The sequence below is a fragment of the Lissotriton helveticus genome, chromosome 7, assembly GCF_964261635.1.
Source record: "Lissotriton helveticus chromosome 7, aLisHel1.1, whole genome shotgun sequence".
NCBI classification, from domain to species: domain Eukaryota; kingdom Metazoa; phylum Chordata; class Amphibia; order Caudata; family Salamandridae; genus Lissotriton; species Lissotriton helveticus.
Window position 1 is genome coordinate 1,406,381,183 of NC_136068.1, and position 24,814 is coordinate 1,406,405,996.

General features: G+C 41.7%; 1 protein-coding gene across 1 annotated transcript in view; it reads left to right on the plus strand.

The window, feature by feature from the left end:
• Positions 1-24,814, plus strand: part of SHISA6 (shisa family member 6) — a 1,259,921-nt gene that overhangs the window by 148,779 nt on the left and 1,086,328 nt on the right. The window contains exon 2 of the mRNA XM_078654720.1: positions 15,263-15,423. Within this exon, the coding sequence (XP_078510846.1) occupies positions 15,263-15,423 (161 nt within the window). The remainder of the gene's footprint in view (positions 1-15,262; positions 15,424-24,814) is intronic.

Here is a 24,814-nt window from a genome sequence, read left to right on the forward strand (position 1 = left end):
TCAAACCTTTTGCCTTCTTTCCTTCTCTTTGTCTGAATGTGCTTTTGTTGACCGTAGGACTCTGTGCACCTTACCACTGCTAAGCAGTGCCAACATACTTGTGCTCTCCCCTCTAAACTTGTGAAAATTGGCTTACACCCAATTGACACATTTAAGTTGCTTTTCAGTACCTAGTAATGTGGTACTACACGTACCCAGGGCCTGTAAATTAAATGCCACTAGTGGGACTGAAGCACTTTTTGTAGCACCCCTTAAGTAGCCTTATAAACATATCTCAGGTCTTCCACTGCAGACTGTGAATGCTTTTTTAAACTGCCCTTTTGACCAGGCAATTTAAATCTTTTGCCAGACCTAACCCTTCCTTTTTAATATACATACGTCTATTGTAGGGTAGGCCCTAAACAGCCCATACAACAGGGTGTGTTGTATTTTGAAAGTTTTACATCTCCTGGTAGTGTAAAACTCTCAAATTTGTTTTGCTTACCTCTCCCATAGGATGGCATTTGGTTAGTGAATTGCATTTAATAAGTGATAACCTTTGGGCGGGAGCAAGTAGGAATGTCATGTTTGGTGTCTACAGAATTCTAATGTAAACTATTTAATGCCAAAGACAAATTTTTAACCACAGTTCTGAAAATACCACTTTTAGAAAGTTGGCATTATCTGGTTTAACCATTTGGTGCATGCAGCTTGTTCCTGAGCCACATGACTGGGTGTAATTAGCAGTTGGTCTTTGTATATTCCTCTCAGACAGCCACAAGGCTTTCCCGCTAGTGTCCAGCAGTCACCTGAACCTTTGATGGCTCCCCTGTAGTGAGGTTTTTTCTGTTTCCAGTCAGAAGACAAAGAGCTCTGGGTGTGGGGAGGGAGTCTCCTCCCTTGACAGGATAGCATGGGGGCTGTGATCAGCCTTTCAAATGATGCCTCCCCGTCTCACTGGCAGATGAAGCTCCCATCTGGGCCTACCTCCCTTTTGGATCTCCAGTCAGACTGGCTCCAAACCTAGTGGGAGGGAAAGAACTGACCAAAACTTGTTTAGGAGGTGGAGAAAGGATTGCCCTCCACGCAAAAGTTGGCATGGGCCTAAATGTTTACCCCACAGACCTCTACTCAGTACACTCCTGTTGGACCTGTGAAGAATCCGGAGGACTGCCCTGCTGTGAGAGGAAAGATGACCGGACCTGCTTGCCTTGATTGCAGGACCCCAGAAGTGACTCCAAGGGTCAGTTGGCTTATCTCCTGTCTGAGCTACAGGGAAATAACACGTTTGCAGAGGCCTCTTTCCCTGCAACTGTTCAGTAGACCAGTTCCAACTGGACCTGCCCCGGATTCTGCTACTTGCCTCTGTTGGAGTGAGTCCTAAACCCCAAAAGGTGCCCCCCAGTTTTTGGCTGGTATTAGAGAGCACTCCTCATGTCCCCAAACTGGAAGAAGTGGGACTTAAAAATATTTTGCCAACTTTCTGCCTGGAGACAGGGGCTGCCTTTGAAGCTGCTGGCATGAAAGTGTATTTGCTGGTCACTGGTCAGCCTCAACTTTCTAGCTTACCCCCTGAAGGAGATCAGATTTCCAGAAACATGTCTAAGTCCAAATGTAGAGGGCTTCAAGAAATCGATGCCAAGCAATATATGGTCAACGTTAAGGCTTTCCTGGACACCTACATTTGCATTCACTCACTCAGAGCTTTCTTGCCTTTGTTGGTACTACACTAGGACCCCGTCCATCAGCAGCCTGACATCTTCGAGCCCGCTTCGGATTCAGATTGCAGTTTGCCTTACCATTAACTCATTCATCATTTTTTCTCCATGACAAATTTCTGACTCATACTGTAAACTTTTCATCAGGGCAAACTTATTCTCTTTTTATGACTGGCAATCCATCACAGTCGCCTTTTGACGTTGACCAGGAGACTAACATGACCAAATACCCATGGTATGTGCTTTCTGCTGTTTAGAGCTATTTTGAATTCACACTTTTAAAATTCATATTTCTGGTTGTAATTGTTGGATTTTTGTTATTTTGGTGTCATTTTGTTTACTAAAATATTCTATATTTTTAAAATTTGTTTGGAATTTTTCTTGAGTTATGTTTTCAGTTCATTACTGTTTAAGAGCTGCTTAAATACTTTATGCATTGCCTCTAAGTTAAGCCTGGCTGCTTTATGCCATTATGCCAGCGGTTTAAGCAATGATTTATTTATTGTTTTGAGTGATTCAAACTGAACAGGATTGTGATTTTTTCAAAGTGGGTTCTCATCCCTTTCGACTAAAACTCCAAGTTCTTACATATGTTATAAATGTTATGGGTTTTATACATTTTAAGATGATCTCCAGCTTGACTGATTCTGGATGGAAAATACTATAATTTTTGAGCAACAATTATGGAGATTTTCCAAAGATCATTTTGTCACTAGCAGTGTATTTAGCAAAGTCAGTAACCTGATGGACATGAATGTGGCGCCAGACAATATATTGTTTATTTTGCAATTTGGGACAATTTCTGCTAGTGGTATTGTCAATTGCTTAATGCCAGTTTCATAATATAGCCCTTGGAATCCCATTTGTCTACATTTTTTGCTTGTGGTGACAATGCAATTTTAAAACCGAGTAACAAGGCAACAAGAATGCAAGTTTCCATGAGGGAAGAAAAAGTAAAAATCTTAAGGTGTTACATATCGGCAGTGCTAAGTTACTGAAATAGCTCAAACTGGCTTTCATTAAATATATGTGGAGTGCCCCAGTGGCAAAATTCTGTTATTCCTTGAGCACTCAATATCTATTCCTGAAGGCAGCAAACATTTTGGGCCTCATTTATGAGGCCGTGCGTGAGTTTTGCGCTTCCGATGCGTCACTTTTTGTGACGCATCGGCGGCGTAAAACTTGCCTCCTGATGCGCACTATTTACAAAGTGACGCATCTAAGCAGATGCGTCACTTTGTAAACACCTGCGCTACATTATACCTGCGTCAGGTATAATGTATGCAAAGGGGGCGTTCACACGCAAAAAGCCTCGTAATAGTGACGCAGTGAAATCTATGAGATTTCACTGCGTCACTTTTAGGACGCTGTTGCGTCAAAATCTTGCGCCTGCCTCACAGCAGGCGTAAGACTGACGCAAGCCCTTTCACAGGGGGCTTTCCCCATGTGAAAGGACGCATTGCTGGAGTTGCGTCACTTTTGTGACACACCCCAGCAATGCGTGACTTTTGCGCTTACAGATAAGTCAGAAATACTGACGTATCTGTAACTCCTTGCAACATGATGCGTCATATTATAAATATGACGCATCAATCATGTCGCAGGGAGAGCGCAGTGAAAAGTGACGCATCGCTGTTTTCACGCAGCGATGCGTCACTTTTCATAAATAAGGGTTTTATCTTTAATCACGATATCTGTGATTACCTTGCCTTTTTTCTGATTATTGGACTTTCATGTTTCTTGCAAAACAGACATATTTGTTACCTTTATTGTAATTTCTTTAGGATCTTTCACAAAGTAGAATCTACTACTAGCAAAGTCTAGCCTTACATCAAGCTGTTATAACCTGATACTATGTTCTTGTCCTAACTTACACACGTCAAGAAAATCTCTATAATTGAGTTAGTTTTGACAAATATGTTAATGATTCAAATGAGTGAAAAAGAAGGGAAATGTTAGCAAGGTTGGAAAAAATATTTGCATCAAATACCGGACTGTAAGAAATTTGGGTATTAGTTGAGGGGGTGAGTATCCACCTCAAGTAATAACCACAACCCTTCTCGGAGTCAACGACTAAAGGCACACACAAAAAACCTGAGTTCAATCCCCTGGAGCTATGGCACAGAGTAGACAGGCTCAACTTAGAGCGAATTTGTAAAGTATTTATGCCGTACTCACAACACAAGATACATCCAAAACCAATACAAAAATAGAGTACATTTATATACATTAAAGGACATAAAAATGACAAAAAATCCAGTGGGGAAACTAGAGAAATAAATGTTTAAAGTTAAACCGCTGGCATCTGGTTCCACTCGACTCGAAGGTAAGCTCAACCACGATGGAGTGTTTGTGTTTGCACTTAGAACTTGATTTATAGATAGGCGGAATGCCGTTGTTCTGCCAGGGAGACAGAGTATATCACTCCATGCTCCTGGATGAACGGACCTCTCACCACATTTATAAATTACCACCAGAAAGGAAGTCATTTATAATGTATTGACAAGAACCACTGTCTTGACGATTCCTGCCAATGCATGTTGCTGTTTGGTTCAAGGTTCCATCAGCAGGACAGAGCCCTGCATCAAAAATATTATTTTTTTTAATTTTCAAAAAAAAAATCTTAAAACAGGATTTTCTTTTTGAAAAGAAAAAATAAAGCGCTCCCCTTACCATGGGAGTCATCCACCCTTGGGTGAGGGGGCATTCTTTTATTTTGTCCCTCACCAACAGAGTTTGCCTTGTGCTAATGGACAGTAAATAAATTATTATAAGTCCACCCATCCTAATTAAGTGACCTGATATATTGCCATTTCCCTTATTCTACCAGGCCATCAGGGACGTGTGGCTATGGGGGTGAAGTAGTACTTAGTGCCATAGCCAAAACTATGGTCTTCCTGCATCAAAATCTGATGGGCGGAACATTATCTTGGCAGTATTGGTACTCTGTCACCGTTGTGATACCTATACTGGCAAGGTAAAAATGTGGCCCATGGTCTCCAAAATGGAATTCAAAAGCGATCAATTGGACAAGGTAGAAGGCTCTGGCTGAAGAAGGTTATGCTACATCAGATAGCCACTGGATAAGGTCTTGATGAAGCTGTTGACTTTTGCTTGAAAAGCTCCAAGCTGGGGAAATATTTATTTTGCCCCCAAGGAACGTCCCTGGCTGGCCCAAATCTTTTGCTGCATTCGCCTGGTGAAGATTTTTGTCCTTGGGATTTGTCACCTTTGAGGCACTGGGATTCTTACAGCAGGGCAGAGCCTCAGGGCTCCAAAAGATGGATACCTTCTCTGCAAAGTGCAGCTGTGTTGGATTTAGTGCTGAGAAAAATTTGAGAGCGGGAGCAACTGGAATCTTTGTCCCAGAGCATTGCACCATTGTCACATTAGCTTGGCAGATTGGCCTTGGTCCTCAAAGATACTTGAAGCCAAAACATTTCAAAGTACCATGTTTCAGGAGATAATGGAATGAGTACATTTTGAAATAAGCTATGTGCTTGGACCTTGGAGACAGCACTTTGGGGTCAAGACTTACTGCAGTAGAGGCCAGCAGCAGGTTTCAGGGCAGGCCCATTTGGGTTTGGTCAGATGGGCAGTTGCAGGACGAGCCCTCTTTTAGCTTGTTGTGTCCCTGTAACCTAAATAGGATGTCAACCTTCTGACAATTGGAGTCCAGTTCTTTGTACTGGGTGCAACAGGGAGAGCAGTTTTGGGCTTTGAGGTTCTTCCCAGGTTACAAACAGAATGCCCAGCCCTCTTCTGTTCTTCCGCAGACCCATAAAGTGTTCTGGGAAGGGTACTGTGGGTGCCTCATTTATGCCCTGACCCAGCCCGTGAGTGGGAATGACTCCTGGCACCCTATCCACTGGGACAAACTTTACAATCCCACAGTGCCCATCTCTACCTAAACCAGGATAACAGAACTTGTCTGCCCCTGTGCACAGCTCCTGTGCCCACCCCAGTGGTGTGGTCATGGAAATGAGCAACCCCTCCTATGTGGTCAATCTAAACAGTTCTGGCGGGCAGCTCCTTACCCCCTAATGATTTGTATCTGTCTCATTGAGGGAACAAAGGAGGGCCCTGCTCAGTTTTCAGCTAGGATTTGTCTGTCATAGCGTAGGCCTCTTTAAAGTTCCCGGGCAAAGCTCCAATTGTCAGCTGCCAGGTAGCAGTTGGAGCTTTTGCAAATTTATTTATTTATTTATTTATTTATGAAATTTGTTAAGCGCAACAAATACCCTAGGGTGTCTCGGCGCTGTTCAGATCAGGTGCGTAGGCTCAGGACTACTGGTTAAAGAGCCAAGTCTTTAATTGCCTCCGGAAGATGATGAGGGAAGGACATGATTTTATGTGTAGGGGGAGAGTGTTCCACAGCCCAGATGCAGCGACCATGAATCGCCTATCCCCCCAGTTCACTTTTTTAGTGCGGGGAATTGGTAGCAAATTAGCAGAAGAGGAGCGCAACGCTCTTTTGGGCGTATCTGCAGAGAAGGCTTGCCCTAAAAACTCTGGGCCTGTGCTGTTCCTGGCCTTATAGGTGATACATAAGGCCTTAAATTTAATACGGCTCCTGATCGGAAGCCAGTGCAGGTGCCGAATAGTGGGAGAGATGGATGAAAATTTTGAGGTATGAGTTAAGATTCTGGCCGCAGAGTTCTGGACAAGTTGTAGCTTATTCAGAACTTGTGCTTGAGCGTTTAATAGTAGACCGTTGCAGTAGTCAACCTTGGATAAGACCAAGGTTGACATCAAGGTTTTGCCTGCACTGGGTGGGAGAAACGGCAATAGTTTTTTAATCATTCTCAGAGTGAAAAAAGATGCCGAGACAACCGCGTTAGCATGGCTTACGAATGAAAGTTTATTATCAAATAGGACACCTAGGTCCTTACTTTGTTCACCGGTGTCGGGGGAAGGCCTAAGTCAGAAGGCCACCATGATGGAGACCAAGACGGGGTCAGGTTGCCGAATATCATGACCTCCGTCTTGTCTGAGTTTAATTTCAAACAGTTATGGTCCATCCAAGAGCTGATGGCCATCATTCCGTCTTGGAAGTTAGCTGCAACCGCTCTTCCATTGTTATGAACGGCCAGTACTAACTGGGTGTCATCAGCATAGGATGTTAAACCTATACCGTAGGCTTTAATGACCCTCACCAAGTCCGACACATAGATGTTGAATAGCGTCGGACTTAGCGAGGATCCCTGAGGAACACCACACGGCAAGGTAAAAATAGGGGAGATGAAATCACCCAGTTTGACGGACTGCTCACGGCCCGAGAGAAAGGAGGTTAGCAGTGATTTGGCCTTGTCCTTAATACCAATCCTTCCAACACGGTCGATCAGGATGTTGTGATCGACCGTGTCGAAAGCAGCAGACAAGTCCAATAGTATCAGGACTGCTGCACCTCCTTGATCCATGATTACTCTGATCTCGTCTACTGCCTTTATGAGGGCAGTTTCGGTCCCATGGCCATTCCTGAACCCAAATTGAGTGTTGTCGAGAAGATTGTTCTGGTCAATATGATTGGACAACTGATGGTTCATGATTTTCTCAAATATTTTTGAGGGGAAAGGAAGGCATGCAATGGGTCGATAGTTTTTTGAGTCAGAGGTATTCAAGCTTGTTTTTTTTAATAGCGGTTTGATAATTGCTTTCTTCCAAACCGAAGGATAGGATCCCGAGTGAAACATGGCATTGCAGATATTAGTCAGCAAGGGGGCTATCAAGTTGGTCACTGGTTTAATGATCATAGGAGGACATGGATCAAGTGGTGATCCTGATTTGATAGTAGTTATAATTTCCATTAGCTGAGTAGGGGTGATATGAGCAAATTCTGACAGAGATGTGGAAGTGGGGGAGTAATTTGTATTGTAACTGGTGGATTCTAAAGTGGGCTTTGTGGAAAAGGTGGAAAATATGTCGTTGACCTTAAGTTTAAAAAAATCTGCCAGTTCATTACAAAGCTTTTGAGTTGGTTCTATTGAGGTACAGGTCGGTGGGGTGGAAAGGTTTGAAACCACTTGATAGAGTAATTTAGTGGAATTTTTAGCTGCTTCTATTTGCTCCGTGTAGTATCTTTGTTTTTCTGTGTTTAGCATTGATCTGTAAATGGATAGCGCTTTTTTATAAGCCTCTCTATCGTTGTTATTATAGAGTTTGCGCCAGCGTCTTTCTAAATTTCGACAGCGTTGCCTCTCCAATCTGAGGGTTTCAGAAAACCAAGGAGCAGAGGGTGTATTACGGTTTGATTGTATAGTTTTTAAAGGAGCCAGTGTATTGAAGGCATCGTTTGGCCAAGCCGTATATTTCTCAGAAGCAGTATGGGGGTCTGAGGTATCCCTTGGTTGAGTGGCCAGTAGGGTAGAGTGTAATGTTTGTTCATCCAACTTCTTCCAGTCTCGGAATTGTATAACAGGATTTTTGGGGTGTGTGTTTTTGATATCCCTTATGCTAATAGTGAAAATTAATGCGGAGTGGTCAGTCCAAGTTAATGGTTTTACTAAAGGAGGGGTGATGCACGGATTGTTGGAAAAAATGCCATCGAGTGTATGCCCAGCCTGGTGGGTGGGAGCGGTGTTCAGTAGTTTGAGGCCTGCTGCGGATAAGTCAGATACTAGAGTTGAGGCGTCTTTATCAGCGGGGTTTTCTAGGTGGAAATTAAAATCACCTAATAAGGTGTAGTCAGGATAAGCTGCTATGGGTTCTAACAGGATATTAAGGGGTGCTAGAAAGGGGGTTCGCGGGGCAATAAGGTAAATAAGGGTGCCATTAAAAGATTGCATGGGGGAGAGTCTGATGCAGAAAGTAAGTGCTTCCGCTGATTCAAGGTTAATTGGTTCTATTCTTGTAACCAAGTTGTTTCTATGTACAATGGCAATACCGCCACCTCTTTTTCCTAGCGGTCTGTCCTGCCTGACCACGTAGTATCCGTCCGGGACAGCTGTTCTAAGATCAGGGCCGGATGCTAGGTCTGTCCATGTTTCCGTTGTAAAAAGCAGATCTAGGTCTTGGCTTACAATGAGTTCGTGGATGTCCTCTTTATGTTTTATAAGTGACCGCGCGTTAATTAACGCACATTGTATAGGTTTGGTCGTGGTATGTACTTGAGACAAGTGTTGTGGTTGATGAGGATAGGGGAGTGTCAGTTTATAATTACAGTTTGGGCATTGAACGGATTGTAAATTTATTAAATAGTCTGCCTTAAAATGGAGACAGCAAGAGCTTAAAGCAGCACCGGATGCTTTACGATAAGTGTTCCTTATATCCCTCAGATGATTGCTAGAATAGGTAATGGCCTTACCTCCTTGGTAGGGTCTTTAAAGACCAGGGGGAATGGCGCTCGGCGCTGTCTTAGCGCGGACGGGCGCAGAAGGGCTTGCCTTAGGCGCGCCTTTGGCGCGCCCGCTGGGCTTTCAGAAGCTTTGGCAGGAAATGGTAACTTTCTAAAAGTAAGTTTTCCAAAAGGTTTATCAAAATTCTGACTTAATCAGTGAATTGAGTTGAGCTTTTGATAAATACTTCAAAACATCCAAAATGAATGTTGTAGTAGTTTATCTGCTGTGGGGGCCTTTTCATTGTTAGGATATATTTAACATTAAACGTTTACATGTCCTATTTTTAAATACCAGGCACCCTACCTTATGAGCAATGTGGCCCATTTTGGGATGGCTCATTATTATTCAAAAGAAATGTTTAGGCCTGGCAAAGGGCTTAATTTGAGAGGCCATGTTTACACTGTTGCTGTTGTGAATAGTGCAAAGTGTGCTGCAGTCCACATGGACATTTAACATACGGGCCTAAAGTATATCATTGTACCATACACTAAGATCTTATAGGTAAGTCAAATATACTAATTTGGAAAATGCCAATTTTATTGTGTTGAAAGGGGGAATCACATGCACTTTTACACCAATTAGCAATGTAAAGTGCAAAGAGTTTTACATACAGCAGAAACTGTCAAATCAACAATCGAGGGAATAAACCATGCCAACGATGGTAATTTCTAACACTGATCATTTGTGGAGCTATTTCATTGCCACTATTTTTTCTGTGAACTGTAGATGCTTCTGATTTTTTCCCCTTTTCGTCTCATTTTTAGGGACCCTTATTTACGAACCGCAGATCCAATGCTTCTTATGATGCCCTAGAATTAAACAGTGACTAAATCAGTTTCCCCTTACAGTAGTCCTGAGGAGTTGCACACAACCCTTTTACTTGGGTTCTGCTTGGTAGCAGCAAAATACTATTTTTGTGATTCAACAGTCACATCTAGGGGTGGTGGCATCTGCGAAACCCAGCCCAAATTTTACAGTGGTTCATAATTTTTGGCCTGTCTAATTTTACTGCCTTTAGGACTCTGCATGCTATACCACTGCTAAAATGTAGTAGAGTGCCAGTGCCTCTCTCCAAATATGTGCTGTACTTTACCTCTCTTATATCTACATTGTGAATGATGCCTATTAGGTACACATTACATGGAATGTTAAAGATCATATGTACATCGCCCACGTATTTGAGGAAAATATATGCCTCCCAGGAACACCTCTGTGCTCTGCGTGGGCTGCAGCTGAAATGTGTTGCAGTAAAACATGACAAGGAAAAGGGCTTTGTCATGTAGACAAATGCATTCCTAATTCATCCCTAAAGTGTGTCTTCAAAGGCAGGGTACTCGTATGCAAGAATTGGATACACTACATATTGGGGGTTAGTGTGCTCTCACCATGAAATAAATCCCAAAAGCTATTTTATAATGTTAACTTTCCAAGACTTTTCCATGAGCAGACATAGATGGTGTTAACATCTTTCTTTTCTTATTACATCTTGGGGAAATGCTAGCAAATGATTCAATTGTATTTCTTATAGGAACATCTGATTTATTAGTGAATGTAGATTTCTGATAACTTAAGGAAAACACCGGGTCCCAACCAAATATCTAAAGAGTTATTTAAATCAAAATTAGCGGTCGGAGGGCCTTACATGAATCACCTCTCAAATACATTCTTGAAGGAAATGCAGATCCCCATATCCTGGTGTGAAGCTTAAATGGATTGACAAGAAAACCATAATATCTGATCCTCAGTCAGGTTTTAAAAGTGGAATGGGCACGGTTGATCAGGCCTTCCGGTACTATTGTCTTTACTGGTAGCAGTCAACAGAGGGTGACATTTTGTTGCCTTTGTTGACTATCATGCAGCCTTTAAGCTTGTTCCCAGGGCTTTGCTGTGGTCATCACTGAATAAGATGGGCATCCTGCCCAACTTTTTCGCTATCTTACTACATTTGCATGAAGGGAACCAGGCTTGGGTTCGGTGGGGGAACCAGGGGCAGTTCACTTTTTCAATAAGCATTTGACAAGGAGTTAGACAGGACTGTGTTCTGGCCTTCACTTTGTTCTCCCTATTTATAAATGAAGTGGTGAATTGCCTGGATAGGGATGGCTGGCATGTACCCCAGTTTGAAGTTAGGAGAGTGCATACTCTGCTTTTTGTGGACAACACTCTCCTAATACCCAGATTGCTCAAAGCCTTCCAGCAGTTGTTGGCTGACTTCAATTTCTTCTGTAGCGAATGGGGGTTAGAACTGAATAGTTCTAAAACAAAATTCATGGTTTTCCATCTGGAAAGAGGTGAGAGGTATGGATGTAAGTTGTTTGTTGATACAGTCCCAATAAAACAGGTTCCTAACGTGGATTATTTGGGAATTAGTGTAACTCCTACCATGAACTGTTCCATACAGATCCACAAATCAGAATGTTCATTGATTTTCTTCACATCAAGATTGCTGGCGACTTTCAGCAAAACTTTCTCTAAAAAAAACTTCACCAGCGTTAGAAATACATAATGTAAAAGGTCTTGGATCCACTCTATATACACCCGAGTTTTCCGGCCATGTTAATTGCAACAATTTATCAATTGTGGAAAATAGATTTATTAGAATATTGTTTGGCATTCCAAAAAGTATGCCCTTGCTCCTGTTATTTCTTATAATCTTTTGGAAAATTGCACTTAGCTCTTGCTCTATTGGCACAGGATATGGTCATCCCCCGATCTTGAAGCCTACAGAGAACCCCTTAAATATATATTAGCTCTGCCTAGAGCCCAAAACGAACAGTGGTTTATACACATAAGAATGTGCTTACAAAGTTAGGGTTGGAAGAGCTTTGGGCCAACCTGGGAAGTATTTTCTCCATTACCAAAATGGCTATCAAAGCAGCATTTTGGCAAAAAAACGTAGGTGTTGATACTGTTTGCAACTGTAGAGGTACTCTGACACTTGATTCTATGAATTATAAAATATTTCCCAGTTATAAGGGAACAACTGATGAGATCACACCTCCTCTGACCTCTCACACATTGTTTTTTTGTCCTCCAAATGGCCTTCAGTGAAGAAAATTGTTATTGCCATTATGCAAGTCATTGTGTATAAGGAGACATTTGGATGCCGTTGGGATCCTTAGGTCTGATACCACAAGGAGGGTGTTCTTCACTGTTGCGAGATACCTACAGGCTGAATGCTTTTAGAGGTCTAAGTGTATTCGCGCCTGTGTTGACATGGATCACTAGGTTGAGCATAAATGTGTGGTAATGTTGCTTGACTTATCTTAGTACTCTTGTAACATAACTATGCATAACGTCCTCCCACCCTGTTCCAGACTATTATATGCACTTTTTAAAAGTTGTTTTTATACTTCTTTTGTATTGCTATGCAACGGTAATCTTATGCTCTTTTTATACATTTTATTTTCCTTAACGTATTTGCACTGATACTTTATTCGTACTATGATTTGCTCCTTCCTCTCTACAAACATGTAAGACACTGTGGGAATAAGAGATGCTGTTATTACCCATATTCTTCTATATAGTACTTAGACAGCATCTTGGTCCGATTGGAGAGGAATGAGGTGACTACTGTAAGATGTATGGATGTATAAAACCAAAATGTGCAATAATTTCTTTATGAAATTTGCCTATGATATGAGCTTTTATGATCTGTTTTAGACCGAAATAAAGCTTTAATAATGATGACTTAATGCTAAAACTACATTTTGTAAAAGTATTCTGTGTGCTTCCAGAGCTAAAACTGGCCTAAAATCAGTTTTGCCACTCAACCCCTCCACAGACTCTTCACCCTTACCTGTGAGAGTGATTAACTCTAGCTTGGCGGGTAGTAGCCTGCCTCTTAGCCCAGTAAGAGCAGATGGGTGTTAACTGCTGATTAGTTAGCAGGATTCTCCATAGGGAAGTAGGAGCAATTTATAGAACAAAGTGCAACCTTATCAGGTAGAGAGGGCTTTTAATATGTACTTCTCTGGAGATTTATAGTTCCTTTTGCCAGATCTACCAGGAGATTAGGAGAGATTCTTTCATAACTGTATTTTTACCTACCCGAGTGAATTTATTGATAGGGGATACCCCCTGGATAATGAATAACCTAATTTCTGACTACTTCTATCCTTTCTATGTAAATTATGTGCACTGAGCTATTCAGGTGTATTTTTTTTATTTAAAGTGCGCGATTCTCAATATTATGTGCATACTTTTTGCAATAATGATTGCAAACATTGCATCAAATGTGATCCAGAGGCTGTTTCCCATCACATTTGATGCACTTATAATTAAGGTTCTACTTTGTCGCTCTCCAAACGTATTTTAGTATAAAAATTGAGCAGTCAGTGAGCACATTCCTCATTTGCCCCAACATCCTGACCACTGTCTCTCCATATTATGCCGATTGATCAGCCACCACTGGGTTTGAAAACTGTCAGTATCACTAGTACTCCCATGTCAGTAGATATCCATTATTCCATGTACAGGCAGACTCTCACCTAGCTTGGGAAGTAAGCATGTTTTCTCACCCCATAATTCTATATAATGAACTCTAAGACACATAAGTTCACTCTGCTCAAACTTGTTTTCAGTTATTAGAGACTGCACAATTACTGCTCCCCGATGTTGATAGCTGTCTGGTGCTCCTGATCCATAACCAACTGCAAAGTATTGGAAGAGTCGTGGTTTTCAGCAAAGAATTCCAATTCTCCATGTTCTCATGTGTTTACACACAGCCCAATGTTTGTGATGGATTGTTGATTACAATGCTTAAATAATATATATATATATATAATATATAGCTTGGGTGTTCAGTGTTACCACTGAATTCTCATGTGTTGTTTGTTTTTATTAGATTTGGCCGATTTAGATTGTTTGGTTGCTATTTGTACTGTGCGTGCATTTAATTTGCTTAGGTATTATTGTAGTGATGTTCTTCTGTATTAAATTAACTATTCTTGATGGGAATTATTTCTTCATTCCAGCTGTAATAGTTAGATTTCAGTGTAACCAATCTCACACTGCACCCCACCAAATTTAGGCTTCGACTCAGCAACGCAGGTTTCATTAGTCTGGCGAGGTCAACTTTCAATTGCAATGACAGTAGCCAGGGTTCTGGTTAGTGGTAAACACAGACAATCTCATTTTTTTATATATTGCTAGCTTGTCCCAGTTACAGCAAGGATCACGGAAAATGCTTGACAGATAGTTTCCACAGTCCAACAGTTATAGTGCACATGTTTAAAATAAAAAATGTTCCCAAAATATATGATGACCCAAATCTTCAATTACTAAATTGGAAAATACCTGCTTTAACTATATAGGAATGAATGAGTCAATGTTTATGATCTGAATGGGAATGTCTTCCATTATGAGCATGTAGGCTGATGGCCAACAGGTGAGCTGTCATGTGAGGCCGGATGTTGGCTCTAATGCTGGCCGATAATAAGAGAAAGTGACAGAGAAAAACATAAGATTATTAACTTGTTGTTGCCAATATTGAATTCCAAATCGGAATACTCTCAAACTCTAGATAGGAGGAGTCTATACTATTGCTGCAAATCATGCTCCTTGAAAAGGGAGTATAGAATGTAGTTGATGCTGGCATAATGCATTTTCATTTTTAGAAGTGAGCAATGAGTTGATCCACAAAAGTACCAATTAGACTTTAGGAAATAGCTTGCTAATGAGAAGTCTTGTTTGAGGTCATAGTATGACCTTTGTGCTCTGGACTGTGGCTTTGTAAAAACGTGGTGATGCTGGAAAGGTGTTTTGGAATTCTACCTAACATCTTCACCTTTGGAATTGTCCTTCTTTGTGCAAATGAGAATATCAGCTGGCAGCTTCGATCAGGCGTCATTGTCCAGAGGCTTTTTCACCAGTGTTTCTACACAGCAGCTCAAACTGGCTGTATTAGATTGTATTAGATTACACTTGTACTTCCTCTGTATTTATGTAAACTCCTTTCCTTACTGCCATCATAAATTCTTAGCTGTAATTCTTCCCTCCCACACCGCCCTGCAGCCTCCTCATTCTTAGAATAATTTCTCAATTCAGTCACACTCCTACAATTTGTTGTAAATTGTATGTCTTCTGTTTGTGCAAATGCTCGTTATTCTTTCTGAAGTGCATAGAATATGAATTGGACAATGAACATTTGAAATGGCCTTTGGTATTAATGTTGAACACGTACTACAGAGTGTTCCTTGATTGCATACGATTTATTCTATGTTTCAGGGCTCTGGCTGATATCTTAAGGCAGCAAGGACCAATTCCAATTGCGCATTGTGAAAGGGAGACAATTTCGGCCATTGATAATTCCCCCAAAGAAAACACACCGGTGAGGACGACCACAAAGAACCACTACACTCCAGTTCGTTCATCCAAACCTAATCATGGTAAGATCTTATTTTTAATATTTGCAAGTTATTGTAAGCTAGACCTGTTGAGAATGATATTTGAGAAATCCGGGGATGAAAAAAATTAGAATAATGTATGTGGATGTATGGGGTCAAAGTAAGAGTGCAAATAGAAATATTTCACTTTCCATAATAATCAGAAATTACAGAGATAATAGAAAATATGGGAATTCTACACTTCTGATTATGCCCAACCCGGAAGATGTTTCACCAGATAAAAGTTGGTGGCATTTTCTAATCGGAAAGGGCGGAAAAGTCAGGAACTGCCAAGCTTTAATTGTAATGCCCATGATAATTTCCTAATTCCAAGTGCAACCTAAGGATTGACTCAGAATACCATGGTATACACATGTCTGGAATTACAGGTAACTATATCCCGGCCCACCTGGAATGAGGGCCTTTGTGCATCTTGTACTTGAACAATCCATTAGGGAAGTGCACAAACATCAGACAAGCCCATTTCAATGTCTGCTTTTATGGAGCCCACCTTCCCTACGCAACCCCTTCCCACAGTGCCAGGATGCATGTGACCACGATTGTCATGAATTAGAGGAGGTAGAAGTCACTGATGAGAGTGGCTTGTTTGTGGGTACTGGAGTGGACTAAGAAGGAAGGGAGTGGACAATCAGCAAGCAAGCTTAGGCGTTAGGTTAGCACTTCGACGTCTTCCCTCCCGAGTACAATGCAACAAAAGAATTGTCCTGTATTTAAAATAATTGTTAATCATATGGCGGTGTGAATTCAGCTGGTACATAGGTTTTAATGTCACTGATCTCCAAGATGTAGAATTAAACAATTGATAGATCCGGAGCGAACGCCGCGCTCTATAAATACCCCCCCAAATATCAAATATCAAATAGTTCAAATAATATAAACAACCACTCCTTATTAGATAAAATATTTTTAAAAATCCGATTTTAGGATGTTTTCGACAAAAGTAAAAACTGTGAGTAAACTTATTTAAAATGGATTTTCTTTTGTTGCTTCACAGAGATATAAATTCCAATACAATTGATAGACTGCTCTTAGACAGGCTCAAATTCAAGGGATTTGACTTGGTGTCTTTGGATAATTTCACTGTCCTGTTGACATCTCTTTTTGGATTACGGTGAAATGCTTGCTACTGTACTCATGTTTTCCAGGAGCAGCTCTGCTCAGCATTACCCACTTAAACAATAAACTGTGTTTCGCTGAGAAGACATAATCTCATTTTACATTGGTGAGGCTGGCTAATCAGAAGTCATTTGTTTATTAAGCCTAATTAAAAGCCTTATTAACTCCCTCCTGATTGAATTTATCAGAAGAGCTTCCAGTGTAAGTCAATGCATTCCATTAGCTGGCAAACACTGAGCATATAATAAATATGAAAAGACTATAGGCGCACACTATGGCTCATCAATCTGAACATAGTTAATTTCGCATAAACACAAATAAACCATAGAGTCTGCTGCACAGAAGCGTGTGGCCAGAAACAGAAAGCAACAGACATCTATGTGATAAAAGCAAACCTTGGATTAATCTCAACCAATGACAGTCAGAACTGGCCACATTCCAGTTCGTCGTTTTTCATCCTAGTGCGAGATGAGCCATAGGCAATAGTGTCTTGCAGCCAGATTCATCAAAGTAAAATTTTTGCATTTGGGATTCATCATCCCAAATGCAAAAATCGCAAATCTAGAAATTGCTAAATTGCGATTAATTGCATTTAAGGAATCTCAATTTGCAATTCCTTAACCACTTCCACGCTAATGACAAAGCCAGCTTGTCATGGGCGTTACCTATGGTGCGCTCATGACGAGCTGGCTTTGTCATGAACAAGCCTTTTTCTACGTCTTCAGCGCACAGCGGGAAAACAATTCATGAACCATTTGAAAATTGCGAATTCGCAATCTGGGGCCGCTATTTACCGTGAAGTATAACTACGTGGTAAATAGCGATAACTTAGAAAAATGCACTTTAGTGCATTTTTCTAAGTTGTATGTTACACACACACATGTCCTTTGGACATGTGTGTGCGCAACACCAGTGTACATGACCATTTCAGGGGTCCTTGGACACCCTGGCACCCTTGAAATCGCTTCCTTATTTGCGATTTGTTAATTGCTAATCGCAAATAAGGAATGACTCCCCATTAATTCCTATGGGCCTTTAGGCCCATAGGAATTAATGGGAAAGCCATTCCATATTTGCGATTAGCAATTACCGAATAGCAAATAAGGAAGCAGTAGAAATCGCAAAAAATATTGCGATTTCTACATGCATTCCGTTTTGCGAGTCTTTAATAGCGATTCCTTAAAAATCGCTATTAAGGACTCACAAAACGGGACATTGATGAATCTGGGGGTTAGTCCTGCCCTTATGTAACAGTCAAACCCAAACTGCCTAACCAGGACCGGAGATTCATTCAGGCATTCTTCCATCACTTTGTAATTTGTTGTAGTAAAAATCCAAAGTAAGACACAGATTATGTTCATCATTCCTTAAAACGCTTTGTTTGTTGGCACAGTAAATACCCGAAGTGTGACACTGAGAATAATTATTCAATACATCTTTGTGAGTTGAAGTAGCTAAAAGTCAATGTAAAAATGTTTCCTTTCAAAGGTCGTTTTTCAATGAAGTTATTTTTAATAGAGGGAAGGTCAAGAGTAACCGACCCACTTCTTTTGACATTCTTTGTCTTCACTCGATCTCTCTAAAGAGAAGTAAAAACACCGACGAATCGGGGGCTTCCAGAACGAGACCTTGAGCCCTTTTGAGTATTCTCTATGAAAGAGCCCTTTTTCAGAGTGCACATGTAAACGATGCCTCTTCATGGGACTGGGTCCTGTCTTCTGTCTGTGTCTAGTGTATGATGATTTTAGACATACTTTGCCATTACATTTTCTTTATCAAACTTGAAAGTATGTTATGCTGGTATTAGCATTATGAAACAGAATATTGTGTTTAATTCAGTAACATTTTATACTTGATTAACAGAAGATGACGGAGAATTTTTTAAGTATGTATGCATTTTAACAAACTTTTTATTGCGTGTTCACCATACTAGTCTGCAAAGTATATTTTCAAATGTCATCTTTCAAGTTACACATAGAGGGACATAGATTCAGCCCTCTTCGGTCATTGCCGGCGGCCTCCACATTTTTGGATCAGCTCACTGCCAGCTTTGTCCCTGTTGTCATTCCCATTTTTGGATCAGCTTAAAGTGCAGCCATTTGGTGATTAGACCGTCATTCAAGTTGAGTTACAGCAGTATAACTGTTGTCCTATAGCAGGAGGACATTACCAAGCAGCAACAAAGTCCTCCTTACAAATATGCCAGATTTGTCAGCTGAAAAACTCCATTCTTGGAGCTAATTGAGTGATGGGTGGGACACATGAAGCTAGCGATAGAGGGCACATGGTAGGTCACGCTGAAGGGAGTAAAGGGTGCATTTATTTCTGCTGTGTTCCTAAGAGACTGCCCTGCAGCTAGAGGAAGCCACCAATCACAAGGATGCTGGTGCTCCATTCTGTGTTTGCTGGATATCATGTGGGTGTCATCTTTAGGCTACCAGGGGCCCCAGGCAAGACATACTTTGGGGGCTCCTGTATGGAAAAAATGTGAATTGTATTGCCCATTTATTGATGATTCATGCTCTCTGCGATGCCAAACAATACCAATTTTATGTTAAACTTTGATAGGGTCACACAACAGTTGAAATATACCTTGAATGGAACCCAAAAGTCCTTAAGTGACACTGCGTAGAGAGACGGAGTCATGGGGTAGAGATTAACAGATGGAGAGAGATTTAGAGAGTGACAAATAGAATAGACAGAGATCAATTAGACAGGGGAAAGTTCACTTATAAGGGGGGCCCCCTTGGAAGGCGGGAGCCCCGGGAAAGTGCCTACTTTTCCTATGCCTTAAAACATCCTTGCCAGGACGTGCTCAGAATCCTGGTGTACAAACTATGTGCAATGAGTTGCATTTCTGATGCTGCATACACAAGAGGGTATCCCCGAACAGAGCGAGAAGCATTGAATCAGATGGCTTTCAACATGGCTCACTCTGAAGTGAACCATGTTGAAGAGGTGTGGCGCCGTGGCCAGGGCAACTGACGCTGGAATCTGTGGCTCACGGTTCGATCCCTGGGACCTGTGGTAGATCAGCTCAGCACCATGTGACTCTGGGCAATAGCTTGCTTAATCTTCCCGACGGCCCCCAGCGCCAGGATGCCTTCGGGTAGCTGTTTACACTTTACAAATACTGGCTTTTACTCTGCTCCAGTGCATACAGCTTAATTTAGTACTTTACTACTACCTGGATCCACAAATATAAATATAAAGCACATGCAGGACAATACAGGGCAGTCCTTGCTTGGAGAAGAGAAGCTACTGCTGCTCATGTATTATTCGTTTTTTTAAATAATATTTTTATGGGTGTCCCAGTCCCACATGGGATACACACACTTTGCAAAAATGTTGGGGCCATGGGGGGAACCCCAAAGCCTCCACAGCTCCTCCTGACTTCCCAGATGACTCCTCACCCAGCATCCATACTAGGTGACAGCGGAAGCCAGCCATTATTTTAAAGTGGGTGCCCATGTGCCTACGGGTGCCACCCACTACATGCCAAATGTTGGCTGTGGTTGGAATCCCTAAGGCCCCTGCTGGCAATACATGGGGCCTCCATTGCTTGCTCCCGCCTTGGCAAAAAAACCCTATTTACCCTGCTCCTCCTGGTGATGAGGCAGAGCTTCAATTTTGTCCTAAAAGAATGAACCACAGAATTTTGCCTCAAGGACGCTGAGAATACTCAACTGTTCCCATGAGGCGCAGGGTCAGACTGATTTGCATGTGGCCATGTCTGAACTGGGGTGGCAGAGTGGACTAAAGAACGGTGATGGATTAAACCCAGATCTTTTGACTGGTTGTGAGTGTTTGATAGTTTCAGATGCCCCGTCCATCACCACCCCCTTTTGTACCGCTTTGTTCGCCATAAGTTGGCAGGGTATGCTCAGACGTGAGTCCCTTGTTCACTTTGCCACTGGATTCAAGCAAGCCATCATCACCCCCTTTTGTACCTTTCTTGTCAAGCTCCAAGTTTTAATCTGGGGAAATGTGTCTGGCTTCCATGCTATTGTTAGGGACACTATTATTTCAAGCAGCAGTTGCCACGCTATCCCCCACCTACCCCCACACACATTTCCTATAGTATCCTCCATTTCCTAACCTACGAGAGTGTCTTGTGGCATCAGAATAGGCATGAGATCCCACAACATGATTTATAGGGTTTCAAGGGTAGTAGTTTAGTGCTACACCTCGTCTTAATGCAGCGATAATTATGTAGTAATGAGGCGTTCAATTCTCTTCCGAGGTAAATGATGGTGGAATCAGACGGAAGCTTATTGCAGGTTCTAGTTCTAATGAAACTGTTTTTTTTAAGGGAGGGGGGCTATTTCAAAGAACCACTTGCTTTTGTGATGCCTGATTGATACCCTTTAAACATCAACCCTCGCTCTCCAAACTCTCTTTTGGAAATGTTTGTTTTGCCAAGGTCCTGTGTGTGGTCTCATTCATATAGCTGCCGGGTTTAAAGGAACACACTCTTTGCTGGAAGCTTAAACTGGTAGGATATTAGTAGTCGATGAAACTGTGCTACATTCATTGAAGTTACTAGTTATGAACATGTCGATTGTTATCGGGCGAGCTATTGAAGATATCTTCCCTGATTCGATACATCTTTACCTGCAATTATTTCACCCAGTGCTTAACTTTACATTTCCCAAAGTTGGCGGTATCACTGAGAAAGGGGTTGTGTTCATTGCATTTAGTTCAGTTTCAAACCTGACTCTGGTAGAAATGAGTTGACCTTCATGTGGCAGAAGCTATAGCATTAGTTATGGGTATTTTATTGTTTGTTTCTAAAGTGTACTTATTTTATCGCCATCTGTCTCCATTTCCTTCTGTGGCTGAGAGTTTATTTACTCACTTAGGTACACTAAGGCCTTACTCAGTCTTTTTGGCTGAGTAGGGCCCCTACCCCCAAAAAAGCACTGTACATAAGTTCCCCCACCCCACAAAAAGCAATGTACATAAAGGGTATTATTAGGACCAATTTCATTTTGTTGAATACATTTGCCTTAGAATGACTGATGGCTAAGTGTGCCATGCTTGGACACAAATTCATGCCCTGCACATCCCCGCTTACTTCAGCAGGAAGTGCTGGACTAATCTGTCAGCATGATTTAATTTACTCAAATTATAAACACCCCTATCTGTCTGTTAATTACGTTTTGGCCACTGAATTCAGTCCTTAGTCAAACAAGAAGAAATTAATATTGAGGTAACCTCTCCTACAAAATCCACAAAACCAAACACGTCCTTATCTGCACTGCCTGAGATCAGCATGCTGAAATGTAGCAGGATGCTGATTAGTCTAATGTTTTTAAAGGTAATTGCCTAATATGTGCCGGAAGAGTTGCAATGGGATTATTTAAAACACCCAGGTGTGTGATGTAGAAGATAATAAAATATGCACCAGAACATTCTGTACTTGTTATATGTTTCCTCTGAAAGTATGCGCATCAATAAAAAGTTAAGTGCACTTTTCGACCCAGCCGGAGACCAAACTTATTAATCTCCCTATGTTGTAAAAGAGAAAAGAGCCATTGACAGCTGTAACCAGAAAATATTATTGAGATAGGAACAAATGCATGTGAAAAAGATTTTCATACTCACAGATGTTGTGACGATAAAGGAATGTAATACCTTCCAAAAATTTGAAAAGCTCTCAAGAGTAGACCTTATTTCTCAACTTATGAACATGATGTGATGGACTGCGTTAAAAATGGTGGGAATATTTACAAGCTGCTTGCGCTGCTGGTGTGTCACTTTTTGTGACGCACCGGTGGCGCAGTCTGGTGTTCCATATTTACAAGGACATGTAATGCCACCCTGTGTGGCTTATCGTGTCCTTGTAAATACGGCCCCTTTTCATGCTTCACTTTGCATTAAAGGGGCTTCCCATGGGTGTTGCTGTGGTGTGTTCCTACGCAACACCCATGGGTTCTGCTGCATTCCTCAGGGGAGGCGTAAGGAGGCGCAATGAGGAGAAAAACTTTTATTTTTCCTCGTCACCTCTCGTGATTGTTTTTGTGCAGGACGTTGTCCCTTCCTGCAAAAACAATCATCCTCCATTGACGCATGGCTGCCAATTGTGAGCCAGCGCAGAGGAGAGCTCAGGAATGCATCACACTGTTGGAAATGTGATGCATCCCTTTGCTTAGAACGTAACAAAGCGCGGCGCAGCCAAATGGCTTGCGGCACCATGCTGCATTACTGCCTTCTAAATAAGGCCCAACATAACTTAATATGAAAGTGCTCTGAAAAGCAAGAATGTCACTGCTATTGCAGGCTATATATAAAGTCTAATGAAAGTGCCTAGAACAGTGTCTGTACTGCTTAACAGTCACCAAAGTTTGAACAACTGAGACATCCTATAAAATGAACAAGATTAAACTGTTGTTATTTGAGAACACCTCTATGAACTCATGTGCATTCAGAAAAAATACACTTTATAAAGGTTTGCCAGTGGTACATTCAACATTACAAATAGAGCATTTACAGGACTCTGTCAAACAAATGGTAAAAATAATTTGATAGTAGGAGACAGTCGGTTCTGACACGATTAGCTCTCCTTCTTTTTTTCGTTTTGGAGTGCCCGGTTTTTGGATCTTTGCTGTGAGTGAGTCTCACAATACTTAGTGTCACTCACTGTAAACTCTAGCATAATGAGAAGGTGGAGTAAGAGGATCTTGGCTTGTTGCACTTGAAAAGGTCACACACACATGTTCATATGTATCTGTGTTGAGCAAGTGGGGCTAATGTCCAATTCAACCGGGTATCTGCGCGCAGGTTGCCTTTTGCAGATGGCGCACTTATTCAACTGGTTATGGCTTGTCAAGACCTTATACTTGGACAGGGTATTCATTATGCAAATATACGGTTCTTCATGGTATGGCCCACTGTAGGCTAAAACTGCCCTAAATTACAGTTTCTCCATAGTGGGTTCTAGAGATATACTTGGCACATAAATTCCATTGTAAGAAAGCATCACACATAATGAGATAACATTATTTCGGATGTATGACGTTACAACGCATACTTTTACAACGCCTACCTTTACATCGCAAGTTTTACAACGCATACCATTACAACGCATAGTGCTTTTAGGCGCTGGATAGTGAATAGTTTAATTTACTATTCCAACTCCAGTCCCTGTGGAGAGTAGGGAAGGTGTTGGATAGTACATTAAACCTATTCCCTATCCTAGAGCGCCCCCAGCGCAATGCGTTGTAATAGTTTGCGTTGTAAAAGTTGCGTCGTAAAGGCACTGCGTGGTAAAGGTAAAGGATGTTTACCTAATATTTCCCCCCTATCCGCATTTCTTCTGGTACTTCAATCATAAAAAAAATCTCTGAATCCTCTTTTGATTAGATTATGGCAGTGGGTCACCCTGCTGGGCCAAGTTAATTTCTCTACTGGGCCAGCTAGATAATCACGACATTTCCCATAGATCAGAGCCACTTGGCAGTGATTAAACTTGTTCCTGGAAGTGGAAAGTTTGGGGGTAGAAGCCTCATGTGATAATGAAATGTTCCATTTCCTCATGCTTTTGAAAGCTCTACCCAATAAAAACAAAGTGAACAAGTCAGACATATAGCGCCATTTATAGAAGGACTCTCCTATGAACTTTTGGCGAGAAGGAACCAGACCCCTATGCCAGTTAGGGATGTTGCTTAAGGATTTCAGAGTTCTGTCCAGAGAACACTTAAATTTGCCAATTTGAAAATGCCCAAAATGTAATGCAGGAGGGCAGGTATAGGGGAGGAGTGACAATATGCTACCTTAAGGTTGTGCAGAGATGCTCACATACCGAAACTTTGGACCTCACTTGCATCCCTCTGCACAAGGAAGAGCCTAGGGAGAAAAGCATGGCTTATGCAAAACCTCAAGAAAGGTTTAGCCTAAGGTGTATATAGTTGTACTGACTTGGACTGTGTGTCCCTTTCTCTCCAGTGCCGGTGGCACTGGACTCCCCAAACCATTAGGTAAACAATAAAGAGCTGGACCTGCTGTGGGCCCAGAAGATATAATGCCTATGGAATGGTCCTGTAGGTGTTTAACCTTCAGCGTGAGGGCACCCTCTGACTTCTGCAGACAAACAGGCACCCTTTAATTGGCCAAGAGGCTGTGGGGACGTGTGTGCAGTCAAAGGAGGTACTCTGCCTGAAGGCTGCAGGATGCTGCTGGAGTAATTTTCGGACTGGAGAGAGAACCAGAAGCTCAGACAAAGGACAGGTTCTGGGTGAGGAGCTAAAGAGCAGGA